At 41.0% G+C, this 15,265-nt stretch overlaps 2 protein-coding genes across 2 annotated transcripts in view; one reads left to right on the plus strand and one right to left on the minus strand.

Annotated features, from left to right (window-relative positions):
- The window catches only part of LOC134813341 (uncharacterized), a 107,345-nt gene that overhangs the window by 54,591 nt on the left and 37,489 nt on the right, over positions 1–15,265 (plus strand). The gene's annotated exons all lie outside the window — the stretch shown is intronic.
- Positions 4,527–5,708, minus strand: LOC134812492 (uncharacterized). The gene has a single exon (XM_063819949.1). The coding sequence runs from the start codon at positions 5,706–5,708 to the stop codon at positions 4,527–4,529; it is 1,182 nt and encodes a 393-aa protein (XP_063676019.1).

Here is a 15,265-nt window from a genome sequence, read left to right on the forward strand (position 1 = left end):
AACCCTCCTAAACTCGCCTTCTAAAGACCCTACTGGATCTGGCCCTCCCCGCCCCCGTAGAAGTCGCCAAGTCCGTGAAAAATACACAATGAAGAGGAAAAGAAGAAAACTCAATGCCCAAATAAGTGCACTTACTCAAAACAACCCAACTTCGAGAAAAATCGAAAAGCTGAAAACCGATGTGAATCTTCTGACCTTCGAAATAAGTGAACTTGTGATCAAGCAACTTAACGAAAAAGAAGTTAAAGCTGTAAGTACAATAAAGACGAACCCAAGATTCTTTTATTCTTACGCTAAACGATTTGCAAAGGTAAAATCATCCGTCGCCCCAATTAGAGATAAAAACGGAACTCTGAAAATGGACCCAGCGGAAAAAGCAGAAATTCTCCAGACTCAATATGTCACAGTCTTCAGCAACCCAAATTCTGCAAATGTTGAAGAATGCCTCGCCGGATTAGATCCTCATCCAAAAGAAGATCTCAACACATTCACCTTCACAGCAGACGACATATCAGATGCCATAAAGGAACTGGACCCGTATGCCTCCACCCCTGATGGTGACATCCCGGCCAAGATCCTAACTAAATGTCGAAGGACAATCGCTGAACCAATTTATCTACTCTGGAAACGCTCATTTGATAACGGAGTCATACCATCTGGCATGAAGACACAGTACATCACGCCTGTGTTCAAGAAAGGAGACCGAACATCTGCCGCTAACTATCGCCCTGTCTCGATAACCTCTCACATTATTAAGATATTTGAGAGAGTGGTCAGAAATCATCTTGTGGAACATATGGAGTCAAACAGCTTTCTCTCCCCCCATCAGCATGGATTCCGCAAGAAAAGAAGCTGCTTAACTCAACTAATAGACCACGTAGATAACATCCTGAAAACTCTCAACGACGGCAACGAGGTTGATGTTATATACCTTGATTATGCCAAAGCGTTCGATAAGGTAGATCATCAAATATTACTTGCAAAGGCAAAACGCTATGGAATAAAAGGAAAGACTCTGCAATGGCTGACTGAATTCCTGAAGGATCGCCTGCAAACTGTGGTCGTGGAAGGAAAAAAATCATCCTTTCAGCTAGTAATCAGTGGGGTACCCCAAGGAACAGTATTGGGACCCATTCTTTTCATTCTATACATTGACGACCAACTTGATACATTGGTTACCGCTCTGGGAAAGGTGTTTGCTGACGACACCAAGCTCATTGGAAAAATCATGGACTTAGCTACCAAAAGCCTACTTCAAGACGACCTCCTAAATGTAATCGCTTGGGCCCTGAAGAACAACATGCAACTAAATGAGGCCAAATTCGAAATATTGAATTACAGCTTGAACAATTCATTACTGTTAAGAGAATTGCCCTTCACCAGTCAATATTCCTGTTACAATTTAACAAATGGAAGAACTATTGACCCAGCCAAAACTGTGAGGGACCTAGGGGTTCTCCTGTCAAATGACTGCTCCTGGTCTTCTCACATACAGCAGATGGCTAAAACAGCAAGGACGATGACGTCATGGGTCCTTAGCGTATTCAGAGATAGGTCACGCTTCCTCATGCTCACACTCTACAAAACCATGGTGAGAAGCAAACTCGAATACTGCTGCCCGGTGTGGAACCCTGACAAGATCAGCGATATAGAAGCTATTGAAAGCATCCAACGACACTACACTCGTCGAATCAGTGGCTGCCAGAACCTTGATTACTGGGAACGCCTGCAGAACCTGAATCTTCTCTCATTACAGAGACGCAGAGAACGATACATCATAATCCATACATGGAAGATGATGAATGGATTAGCTCCGAACGACATCAACATGCAGTTCAAGGAAAGCTCCCGACACGGTGTAAAGGCCACTGTGCCTGCATTTAACAAAAAGGCACAATGCTCAATCTCGACCCATTATGAAAACTCTTTTGGAGTAAAAGCAGCCAAACTATGGAACCTGCTCCCCAAGGAAGTTAACACAATCCAAGTCTTGGAAACTTTCAAATCCTCCCTTGCTAAATTCCTGAAAGGCTTCCCGGACACCCCGCCCACAAAAGGATATACCGCCATCACAAATAATTCTCTTCTGGAATGGACTCTACAAAAAGATCTAAGCCAGGAGTGATTGGAGGACGTACTTGATACTGTTGTCCAGAAGCGATCCCTGCCGAACCTACCTAAAGTAACCTAAAGTAAGTAGAACAATTACAGAACTATCATTACAGAAACAAAAAAATTACAGAAAATGTGATTTTAAATAAATTATTATCAATAAATCTTTAAAACGGGTGGTTTACAGATCAGTTGGTCACAGTATATTTAACATATGTGTACACAATTAACATTAAACATAAAAATGGAATAAACTTAAAATGAAATGATACATCAATAAAAATAAACCGTTTGATACATGATATAAGAATAAAGAATCATTGAAAATAGTTATTCTGTTGAAATAAAAATCAAGGCATATCGAACAATTAACAACCAAACAGGAAACAACGATTGCCTGGCATGATACTTATTATATAATTATAATGCTCATAAGTTAAAAATGTTAATAATGTTAAATATAAATTACAATTTACCAAAAAATGCCTTCCTCCTGTCCCTCGCGATTGCCTCCTTATCAATTTATTAAGGTACGACTTGACACTTTCACACTGTTTTTTTTGTGAAACTTGGTTTCGAGATAGCAGTTGACCAACAAACAAGGACCGGTCACCAAACTTTTGAGGGGGTCCCGGACCCCAACCGCCAAACGGTGCCCGCGGGGCAGTCACGCCAATATTCGGTCCAAATTAGGCCCAATTTAGCCAAATACCCTAAACATGCCCAAAATCCAGATTTTAAGTGCTCTACTTGTAGCTAGTGGTCCCTTGAACTCGTATATGAATTTTCATCAAGATTGGACAAAAATGAATGAGTTATGAGCCAAAAACCATATGACCATATTTGGGCATACGCACCAAATTTGATCGATTTGGCCCATAAATTGGTCAAATATCAATATTTTAAAATAAAACCAACTTTATATGGAAGGTAAGCCTATACTACACATTATCTATGATTATCAGCTCAGTATCTACCTAACTGTGGATTCGGTGTTCAAATAATCGCAAAATATGAACAAAATCGCCCATATCTCAGTTCGCGATATTTGCAAAACTGATTTCGCTCAAAACAATAGAACTCAATAGGGTTTCAATATTTGTACATGAAATTTTCAGAATCAACGTAGAATCGCCGGGCTAAAGTAGTGGATGACCTTGCTGTACGGCAAGTTAAACAAGGATCTGAAACTACTAGGTTCCGTACAGACTCAACTCTGCACCCGTGTCAATATGTTCATTATTATATGCAAGCCTCTTGATTTATAATCACCGAGTCTAGTAATTGTTTGAGAGAGTTCTCTGGCAGTTACGAAACTCGAGAGACTGTGGGATACTGAAGGGAAAGGAAGCAGTTCTAACGAGCTCTTCTCAAACACAAGGATATATCTTGTGAACTCGGCTAGTATATATGAAACATTTGTCATGGAGTTGTAGAGGGAGTTATGTGCCTCGCCGGGCTAAAGTAGTGTATGACCTTGCTGTACGGCAAGTTAAACAAGGATCTGAAACTACTAGGTTCCGTACAGACTCAACTCTGCACCCGTGTCAATATGTTCATTTTTATATGCAAGCCTCTTGATTTATAATGCAATTCGCATTTCGACCTTAAGTTTTGGGACAGAATTATGAGTTAGGCCTTTAAAAAAATTTGGCGGCAAAATTCTGAATTTTGCATTGCAACCACCCCCCCCCCCTTCCCTTCAATGAATACTGGGAGCATAGCCAGCTGAATTCCAAGACGTTTGAGGTCCAGATCCCCACCAAACTGCTTAGTCAAATTGTCCCCAAACTCTGGATCTTCTCCATTTGCACAATTGATCACCAAATCCTCAATAGAACACAGGTAGCTCAGGGTAACGGAGCTGAACCTCTCCTTTATCTTTGAGCAGATGAGGTCAATCGCCTCAAGAAACTGTTGCCGGAAGTAGTGGAGTGGGGACTCCCAGGTATGGTCGGTGGCTGGTGCTCCACGAAGGTAGTCACCCATCTTCTTTTGCACGTGACGCCTCCTTGGAAGAGAAGGAGATCCCAGTCCCGAGGACTTAGCTGTCTCCTCAGCAGCGTCGTACAGCTGCTGGAAACTACTTCTCTTGATTTATGATCCCGGCCCGCAGACTCAATACAACTCTTGCATTAATGCCTTTAGCCTGCAGTTGACTTGCCATTTCTTCGATGGGGCAGAAGATGGCAAGGCACACATCGATTCCTAGCACACTCTCAAAATTCTCCATGCAGGAAAGCAGCCCTAGTGCAGCCTTTGCACCCTCAGAAGAACCACCTTGTGATCCGATATGGTCTAGAGTCTCCAACAGAGTGCCGTAATTGCTCTGAACGCTCTGCAGAGATGACGTCCTGCAGGTCCAACGGGTTGGACAGAGGGGTTTCGGGGACTGGAGGTTTGCATGAGTATCGTCACTGGACTGGACCTGTACAATGAGGGATGAGAGTGGCCGCCTCTTGTAGGACGAGGTTGGTGTTGTGGTTCAGACAATGAGTAAGCATGGCGTTCGGGTTCTTTGCGAGAATCCTGACACCGACTCCGCTGTGTGCCCCTTGAAGAACAGCTGCTCCGTCATAAGTCTGACCTCGGAGGGACTGAAAGTCTAGACTATGACTCAGAAAGACGGACTCGAGGATCGCAAGTAGACTCTCAGCATCTGTCTTGTCCGCCTGATGTAGTCCAAGGAGGTCTTCGACCTTCGTGGATCGTATAATCGTCCTCAACCCATCGCAGTACAATCGAAAGCTGTTCCACTCCAGATATGTTCCTAGTTTCATCAATGATAAGGCCATGATGTTTTGCTGATTTGATTCGAGTGAGGAGCATGTCGAGCGTCGAACGGTAGAGTAACTGGAGGATATCGTTGGTAATCTGAGGCGAGGTGTAGTTTCGGTCCAGTACTCTTTCAATCCCGTGACTTTAGGATATTGCTGAAGATTTCCTTCCGCCTCGTCCTTGTTACGCATGGGGATGTTAGCCCGAGCATGATGGATAACCGCGTCTATTTGTTCGAGTAAGCACCGTCTCATCCTGTCGTACATCTCTTGATTCGCCTTCGAGAAGATCTGTGTGATTGGTGTTCCGTATTTGAGGAGCCTCAGTTTGTCGCACGATTCTCTGTGAACCTCCGACTTCTGGTGAGTGTCTAGGTGTCTGATGCCATCTTTCCAGTCACTGAACCCAGATTTGAAGAAAGTGTCCTGCCCTCGGCCACCTTCACTGATCGCCACTAAATGTATACTGAGTGAATATCGACAAGTTTGGCAAAACGCCTTCTTGGCACTTTTACAGAGCACTAGCCATGGATAGGTCGTTAGCCATTCGGTAATAAAATTACGTTTGCGTTTCTTATCACCTTTGCCGTACTCTTTGAGTGTATCAGCCTTAGGAATATGTAGCCGGGTGGGATTTGCACTTTCCAACTGACAGCAGTTTAAACCGCAAGAACTAATTGTGGGCTTGACACCTGCAGTTGTAGTCACTCGATCACTATCAGGCTGAACATAAATAGTCTCGACAGAAGATTGACTTGACACAGGTTTAAAGAATGAAGTGATTCCAGCGGACTTGGGACGTTCTCTCTTTCTTGACATCTGTGATCTGACTAAGACTGATATTAATATTCGATTACCAATGCAACATACATATTATATGGTTACAATTTACGGAAAGCACCTAATAATTATCACGTAGCTTAGGACGTAGGACGTAAGTCAGATGACCAAATGAATAGTAAATATAGAAGCTTTCAACTTTTCTTAAATTAGTTAGACAATCGCAAAATTAGAAGCCTGGAATATTCTATATCGACTTGAAATAATGTACAACCGCCCACAAAACTAAACAAACTAAACACTTAAGTAAAGCTGATAAGCAGTGACTACAAATACTTATCAAACAAAAATGCACTTATCAGTTTTAAAACTGCTGTGTCCCATTACTGTAAAGTGTAAATTGATAACGCTAAAAAATCTCGTTAAATAGTGACGGTAAGTGGTAACACTGAAAGCATAATATTATCTCTTCTACATACCAGCTTAATCTGTAAACACGACCAAATGTATCAAATGAGATGCGCTGTTCAGTGTTCACAGTCAACTCATTACTCAAGCCTGGTGTAGAGTTATTTCTACAGGCTACAGCAGGAGTAAGCAATAGGCACTGAGAAGTGAGAGACCTATAACAGGCTACATCCTCGAAAGTCGAAACAAGTGACCACACTTGTGAGTTGTGAACCAATCTCTATCGAGGAAGTTTCAAAGCAAGTCTGTGATTTAAAGAACTAACGGACTTAGTTCGGTGCCCAACGAAAACATAGAGAGCCCTACGATACGGCTCTCTTATCTCCACATGAGTGATAAGACGAGGAGGGACACTGGCTAGTGGCTAAGAGTGCCAAACAGACTACGGAAGAGAACGAATGGAACCCGATGGTATCTTGGCCTGGCTATTTATAGGCAATGCGTGCTGAGATGCAGCCCGGGAGCGAATCAGAGTGCGGGATCGATATCACGTGATTATTTGAAAGCCAATAGAAACGCTCTATTTGTGTCATGTGACTTACAAACAGCGGCGCTTGACAGGGTTGTTCGCAAGCAGCCACTGTCTAGTACAGTGCTAATCACCGTCTGGCGTCTAGAGCTGAGTCACGTGATTGTCTAGAGTCCAGGATGGAGTCACGTGTGTAAGCTACCCTGAACACGTGACCTTCATATTCTGTCACAATCTTCAGTTAAACAAAAATTTGTTTCAAAATTCGTATATCGAGCTTCGAAAACCGAAAAAAATATTTTTGGCTCATAATGATCAGGGTAGCATGAAACATGAACAAAAGTAGTTTCCAAGAAAACTTTGAAAATTTTCGATCCGAGTCATTCTCGATACGTACCTCTGAAAGCAGAGCTCCCGAGGTCGGATTGCGAAGGGGAGGCCTGCCTTCCGAGATCGCATTACAAAGGGGAACCCTCGAGTCCAAAATCGTATATCGAACTTCGAAAACCGAAAAAAATATTTTTGGCTCAAAATTATCAGGGTAGCATGAAACATGAACAAAAGTAGTTTCTAGGAAAACTTTGAAAATTTTTGACTTAGACAATTTTTGGTCCTAGTCATTCCCGATACGTACCTCGGAAAGCAGAGCTCCCGCTTCCGAGGTCGGATTGCGAAGGGGAGGCCTGCCTTCCGAGATCGCATTATAAAGGGGAACCCTCGAGTCCAAAATCGTATATCGAACTTCGAAAACCGAAAAAAATATTTTTGGCTCATAATGATCAGGGTAGCATGAAACATGAACAAAAGTAGTTTCCAGGAAAACTTTAAACATTTTTGACTTAGAAAATTTTTGACTTGAAAATTTTTCGGGAAAAAGATTTTTTTTCCAAAAATTTTAGAAACCTAATTTAAAAAGTTGGCCCTTTTTGGCCCCTGGCCCAGATTTCATGGGGGGTCGATGGCCCCCCTGCCCCCTCACCGCTTCCTACACCCCTGCAAAAAGGGCTCTGGGGCAATGTTTAAATTTTGGTTTCAGATTAGTTGAGATTTTGGAACCACTTGAGACAAATTTGGAACCACACTTTTGTAGCCGTATTTATGCTTGTACTGACTTGGACCAGGGGAATATTTTGCACTTCTAAGTGGCTGTAAATGTTAGTACATGTGTCCCTCTACCATATCAGATAGATTCCAAATCAGTACAAGCATAAATACGGCTACAAAAGCCTTGTCTCACTTTTTTCTCAATTCTGTCTCATGGTTCCAAATTGGTTCCAAAATCTCGGATTCATGAACATCCACGAGTACATTAATTCAGAGTTGTCAGGCTATCGCCAGTCAATTACAAAAAATTGCTTGCCGAGTTCCAAAATCTCAGTCTCTGTGTTCAATTTATCATACCAAGCTATTGTACCTTGCCTAATTATTTATGTAAATAATTTGCATAGGTTTCTGACTTAGTAAACGATATTTAGACATGAGCTTTCCACGACCCAAATTTCAAAGTTTTTACTGAATTTTTCTTGAATGGTCATCTAACAAGGCCACTGAAGATGGCACAAGACACGATTGAGGTACTCAAAGTTCTATTCCCAAAAAAAAAAGCTTTGATAAACCGGCCCCCCAACCGAAATTTCGCGGTTTTGACTGAACGTTTGACCAGTGACCAATCAGTGAGGTCGGTGAGAGTGACACAAGTCGCCATGAAGATTGGAGGTATATTGTCTCGATTAAACTCATGGTTACTTTGTATCCTAAATATTTCATGCTGGTTTGTACCACTTCCTTGATTTATTATCCTTGATTTATTATCCAATCCTCGGGATTGTAGGCCTATTGCCAGGTGCTGGAGGAATATTATTGAAGATAATGTTCAATAATAGAACAATGGCAATCGAATATATCTGAAATGGTTGTACTGCTCGATATAAAATCACTCTGTAATTTAAAGGTTTGTCGTCCTAATAAAGGAGGTCGTGAAATCTCCGATCCCCGAAAGCCGACCCCTCACCCTAAATATAAAGGCAGAAATCCGGTATCGGGTCTGATTCACTTCAAATTTATTGTGAACTTGAAATAAGATCCCTCGTTATATAACAAATAACAAAAGCCGGGCGATTACAGAGGATGCATATTTATTCATTGTCGTAAGTTGCAAGTCGTAAGTCGTAAGTCGTAAGTTGTTAGGTGATATGAATGGGTCACAATCCCATGATTGACCGTATCTTTAATTTGTCTAGTTTCTTTAGCTAATATATGTCTTTCCACACAAGAACCACAATATAGTTACTGACAACTAGCAAAACAACTCTGCAAATTATGTCAACAACTTTTCCTTCAAGATTTTAGTATTTTGCCTTTTCCCGAAAAGTAGGAAGTTCAATATTCATTATTCATCCTGATTAAATAAAGGAACAATTTACAAACAACTCTTTTACATTTCACTACAGTGCACATCGTAAGTTTTTTTGCAAATTTGTGACCTGTTTGTTTATTTTTCTGTAGATTCTGCTACTTAAAAAATTTGTTAACCTAATATATAACTCTCCTAGAAAATGCTCCTCATAGTTGTTATACTCTTGCCGATGATCAGTAGCTATAACATAGACACTGAGAAGTACGTGGTACTGGACGGGGAGTTGGGAGAGTTTGGATTCAGTCTAGCTACTTCCTCAGATATGATATTTGTTGGTGCTCCTAAAGATAACAAACTAAGAGGATCTCTTTACATGTGTCCTCTTGGAGGTATTTCTATATTTTTTGTAGGTATTTGTATAACTTTTTTCTCTACAAATTCGATGCTATGAACCGTTAAATATTCGAACTGGAAGTCGATTAAATGAGGTTTTTGCGTGAAATCAAAACAGCTTTATGTTCAAAACTTTATACGTACAATGTACATTCCCCCTTTAGGTTTAAAGAAAGGCACGGCGACACACACCGTCAGCAAGACAGACAAATGCACAGAGTATCCCAACATTCCTCAACCTGACGACACAGATGATACAACTGTAACAAATCAGGGTCTGGGAGAGACTGTAACACTAGACCGAGATAGGAAAAAGCTTGTAATCTGTGCTCCTCGTTACAAGTCACGTGACTTCTCTTTCTGTGAGATGAGTGATCAAGAGAGGCTGACTAACGTTAGAGGAGTATGCTATGAAATAGATATTGATAACAATGATGTTTTGTTGAAAACCCATGATTATTGCAGGGGATCAAGTGCGTGGCAGAGTGTCAAGGAAGTAGACGGAGGAATTGAGTTACAAGCTTTTCAGAATGACAATGTTTGTCTTCAACTAAGACACGCTAGTAGTTCTGAAATTGATGACAAACTAGTGTTTCATCGAGAAGATGGTGGTAAAAAGGTACTCGCTATAAAATACAGTTTCGAGAAGGAACTGTTTGAGCTGACCCTTGGTTCACAAGACTCTGTAGAAGTCAGTTGTGAACCAAACAGCCTTGCCATAGGTCTCCTTGTAGGTGATAAACTGAGATTTTACTGCAACGGTAAGAGAGCATCACAAGACTTTGACCTGAGTTTAGGAGGATCTTTACAAAAGACGACGTTAGAGGGACCCTCAGAATACTGGGTAGAAGGTTTCAAAAGCTTCACACTTTTAACGAACCACAAAAATAAACTCCTGAATCTAGATACCTGCATGCTCGGATACTCAGCCAGATTCGATCCTGATAATATTCTAGTCTTATCAGCTCCCGGTTACAATAGATATAAATATCCTGGAAGTTACGGTGGGTCCCTATTCTTTGGAGAAGATTTCATGGAAGAGTTAAGTAATGGTGATGACGTTGAACAGATTACTGAGAAAGGGTTGATGTTTCGATCTTTACGATTTGGTTCCACATATTGGGCGGTAATATCTGGTGTCTCAAGAGAAAAATCAGCTCCTAATCGTGGTGTAATGATATTAAGGAACAAACTTTTCCACAGTTTAATTTCGGATGAAACTCCTCTGACAGGATTTGGGGCGGCTTTGTTGCTCTGGAAAAGTGAGACCATCCTTCAACTTGTTGTTTCTGCTCCTTTCTCCACTTACGATGATCAACTCGACTGTGGGGTTGTGTATATCTACACCTTTCAAAACTCCCAACATTTTCAGCTGGAACACTCTATTCGTGGTGCTTGTGGTGGGTTTGGTGCGACTATTGAGGATATAGGAGATTTGGATGGTGATGGGTTCTCTGACATCGCAGTCGGAGCTGTGTATGATAATTCTGTTCACATAATCAGGGGCACATCAAACGGCTTGCAAACCTCTATATCTCAGACTATCGAACCCCAAGTGCCTCTTCAAAGCTACATAAGTATGTTCGGATTTGCAGTTTCAGGACATGCCGGGGTTGTTGCTGTATCGGATCCAATGTTTAACAAAGTTTACATTTATAAAACTCTTGAGGTGTTGGAACTATCAACTGATATAACGTGCGGTGATGTTCTTGATATAGATGCAGACAACAATTCAGTGAATTGTGAAATTTGTTCTTCTCTTCTATCAAGAAGTAGTAATTCTCCTTTAACTTATCCTGTTAATATTACTGTGAGCTGGACGACAAACAACAAACATGTTATTGAACGTAAAGGAGGACTGAGTGAAGTGATGAGCCATTTAATAGATGAATCTTGTGTAAATCTGGAGTTCTTACGTCGTTCAGATATTGATATCCGATCTTTTGATATTACATATGATCTGGAGTTACGGTTCAGTTTTAGTCAAGGTCCAGATCAGAGACAGGGAGAATTGCAGCAATAGCTCCAGAAACCTTGACAGAGGAAATCAGAGTTATTGAGACGACCAGCGTTTGTGGGGATAAGTATTGTGAGGCTGACTTTGGTATTAAAGTGGATTGGGAGATCGTGAGATGGGGACAGACTGAAATATTTGAAGTTATTTCTGATAAAGTTGAAATTCAAGAGAAAACTATTTACCATGGCAGCGGGAAGGAAGCACTGATATTCAATGTAACTGTGGAGATAATCACAGGTCGATTTATTGACGAAATTCTTGTTCTTGATTTGGGAAAGAATTTTGCTGTGAGATACTCAGTAACAAATTGCAATGATTTCTTTCAGAGGTCTAAGATATTGATATATATAACAGAGGATATCGGTCTCTGCAGCTCTGGTGCAATTCAGTGCGATGAAGGCAGTTATCTAATGTGCTCAATCTCAGGTGAATCAGATGACACCAAAAAGGTCTTTCAGCTCCAAATACCTGTCATTCCACCTACTTACACCGTGGAAGAAATGCAACTAAACATAGCAGTAAAACCAGTGAGAAACAAAGAACTTGATTCTCAAAACAATGCATTGACCATAGTTCTGCCGTTTTCTGACAAAAGTGCTTAAGTAACACAAGGTTCATTTTGTGCAAATTGACTTTAAAGATTTCAATTCTGTAATTGCTCTGGGCTAGCTGCTGTCAAATTTAAACTGCACCCACTATGTTTCTAAGGTGCTTTGTCGACTTTTGAGACTTATGACAAGGTTTCATCATCCTAACTTCTCGGAAAGTGCCTAAAAATCACAAATTATAGTTTGAATTTCTTAGAAAAGTGCTTAAGTACAGTCACATTGGCAAATACTACATGTTCTGATGAAAATGGCCCGTTCAAACCATTGGTCATCGAAAGTAAAACGAAAAATTAGCCTAAAACTGTTGTGATGAAACATTGGTTGTAAATAGGGGACACGCTGAAATAGAAAATTTGAAATTTCGTTTTCTGAGAAAAGTGCTTAAGTACAGCCACATCAGCAAAAGCTCCATGTTCTGATGAAAATGACCCGTTCAAACCATTGGTCATCGAAAGTGAAACGAAAAATTAGCCTAAAACTGTTGTGATGAAACATTGGTTGTAAATAGGGGGACACGCTGAAATAGAAAATTTAAAAATTTCGTTTTCTGAGAAAAGTGCTTAAGTACAGCCACATTAGTGGGAACTTTATCTGCGATCATTCTGACCTAAAATTTTACGACAAATTGATTGGTGATGGTTTAAGAACACGAAAACACTCCCTTCTCCCGAGCGGATTAAAAAATAGTCGGAATTCTACCAGCACTTCAACGAAGAGTTGATTGGTGAAAGTACGGGATAATAATAAATAAATTTCTGGTAACTCGGTAATCTGCCGATGCACATCTGGGGCACACCTGGGGCACACCTGGGGCACAAACTCGGGCACACCTGGGGCACACCTCGGGCACACCTGGGGCACAAAGCACACCTCGGGCACACCTCGGGCAGAACCACCTGGGGCACACCTCGGGCACATCTCGGGCACATCTCGGGCAAAATTCGGGCATGGTAATTGGGAAACCTTGGGAAAAGAACCTGTGCACATCTCGGGCACACCTCGGGCAATTTCTTTCTTTAGAAATTAAATTAAGAACTCAGATGAGGCTTCCTTCATAAAGACCAATGATTTGCGAATTATTGATATCGTAACGCGGGGCAAAGAAAAACAAGCGTATAAAAATGTAACATAATTGTAAGTAATGCTGTACATAAATAAATGGTAAATAATACAAGAAATAGATGATTTTTAGTCAAACACTCGATTAAGATCTGTTATATCTGTACTATCAGGCAAGTTCATCCAGGATACCCTACTACTCAAGGCCATAAGCCTGCACAGTTTACGAATAATGTCTTGTTTTTTGGGAGTAGCTATCCCCCGGGGCTCTTCCTGGGCGAAAGCTATTTTGCAACCTATGGAAATGAGTCTCTCGTCTTTTTGTCTGAGAAATGGAGTGACATGAAGGGAAGCCTCGTCATGATTTGTTTTCCATTCAATTTCTACAGACCCACGCTGGAAACTTACAACTTTAACATCTTTAGTTTTTTAGTTGCTTGTTCCGTAGGACCTTGGCCACGATTCAAAGTCTGTGCAGTTCATGCTTATCGCAGTACCCACCTGTTCAACTGCCTGAACAAAGTCCTTATAATCATGAAGTTGACCTGATTGTTTAATGGACAACTCCACTTTATGGTGGAATGAGTCTGCACTCATAAAGGTGTGCACTGGCTCTAGATACTTGACCGTTATCTTGTCCAGTTGATAATTGAACATAGGGCAGTAAATAAAGTCCAACACTTGTTTTGAGCAGAACAATTGTCTGCCCAAAAAATGATCTCCCTGCTACCACCAATCTTGCCAACTGTCAAAATGTTTTATTGCCCTTATCCAAGTCGAGGACACATTCTCATCTTTCCTTCCTGCGATTGACTCATTCCAAAGAATCGCTAAAGGAGCTCCGTCTGACCCCAGCCTCGCGAAGGTCTCGTTAAATGTGACAAGGCGTCTTGTAAAAATCGCCTCCTTGTACTCCGGCATGTGTGGTAGTAAAAGAAAGTTCTCCATATCAACAGAGAAGGAGCAGTGAAGCAAATCGCTTCTATCTCTTTGGTAATGTTCCCTTGCCTGTCGATAATCCCGCCAGTCTCAACTTATAAGAGAATAAAAAATTTTAAAGCAAATTATGACGTATATTTTGAAACGTTCTGCATTGACAAATCGGCAATTTTGACGGCGAAGCTAGCGTTTCTGAAGTTTATGACCATCACCAATCGATCCGCCGTGAAAATTTAGATTTGTTAGTACCGATTATATAGTTTCAGTTGGCAGAATCGACATTTAATTAAACGTATAATGGCACTTAAGCACTTTTGTGAGAAAACGAGCCCGTTTTCACAAAAGTGCTTAAGTGACATAAATTGTTTTTTCCCAGGCCAAAAGACCCACGATCACCAAATTGCCGTCACTAGGCCAGTTTTGGACGTAGAAAACAATGCCACCGTTTTCAGTTCCCGAAATGGCACCATTTTTGAAATAAACGGCACCCGTTTTCCAAAATGTTACTTAAGCACTTTTCTCAGAAAAATGACCATTTTTTGCATTTTAGGGGGTTCCAAAAAGAGGGTTTTGGGGGGTCGGCGAATGTATCCAATGGTCCTCAGGGATAGTTCTCGACCCAAAAACAAAAGTTAGACCAAAAAACCCGAAATTTCCAAAATGTTACTTAAGCACTTTTGTCAGAAAACGGCAGAGTTATCCCTATTATTAACGTCCTAAATTTGGAAGTTAGTTTTGCTCTTCAACCACCAGAACAGAAAAGGATCCATTTAAGAGATTACAGGTCAAAGTCATCAACTCTCCAAGGATACGGACCAGAACAAACTTTGCTGATTCAGTTTCAGAATAGAGGAACCCCTACAGTGCAGCACATACAAGTTTCAGTTCTCTACCCTGTTAATTACAAAGGAGAGGAAATGATATATATTAACAACTTGACCATCACTGCCAGAACATTTAATTGTACTCTAAACACAGACAAAGCTATCAACTATAGGAAGCTGACAGATGTTTACGAAAAAGATTCCAAAACTAAGTTAGATGAGCTCCACCCTCCTTCCTTGGTGAAGTGCAGTCATAACTGGATGTGTGTCAATTTGGTTTGTTCGCTGCAAAACATCCAACAAAACAAAGCAGCTTACATGACTGTAGATTCTTACCTAAACGCTGAAGCAGCAAGTGTATATTCCAACATAAGCTTCACCATCAGTTACACAACAAAGCTTCTTGACAGACAGAGCCTCGCTATAGAAAAGAGGAAGTTCCAAGAAATTAAGTCGATCGTGA

This window comes from Bolinopsis microptera, chromosome 3, assembly GCF_026151205.1.
Source record: "Bolinopsis microptera isolate Bmic1 chromosome 3, MBARI_Bmic_1.0, whole genome shotgun sequence".
Lineage (NCBI taxonomy): Eukaryota > Metazoa > Ctenophora > Tentaculata > Lobata > Bolinopsidae > Bolinopsis > Bolinopsis microptera.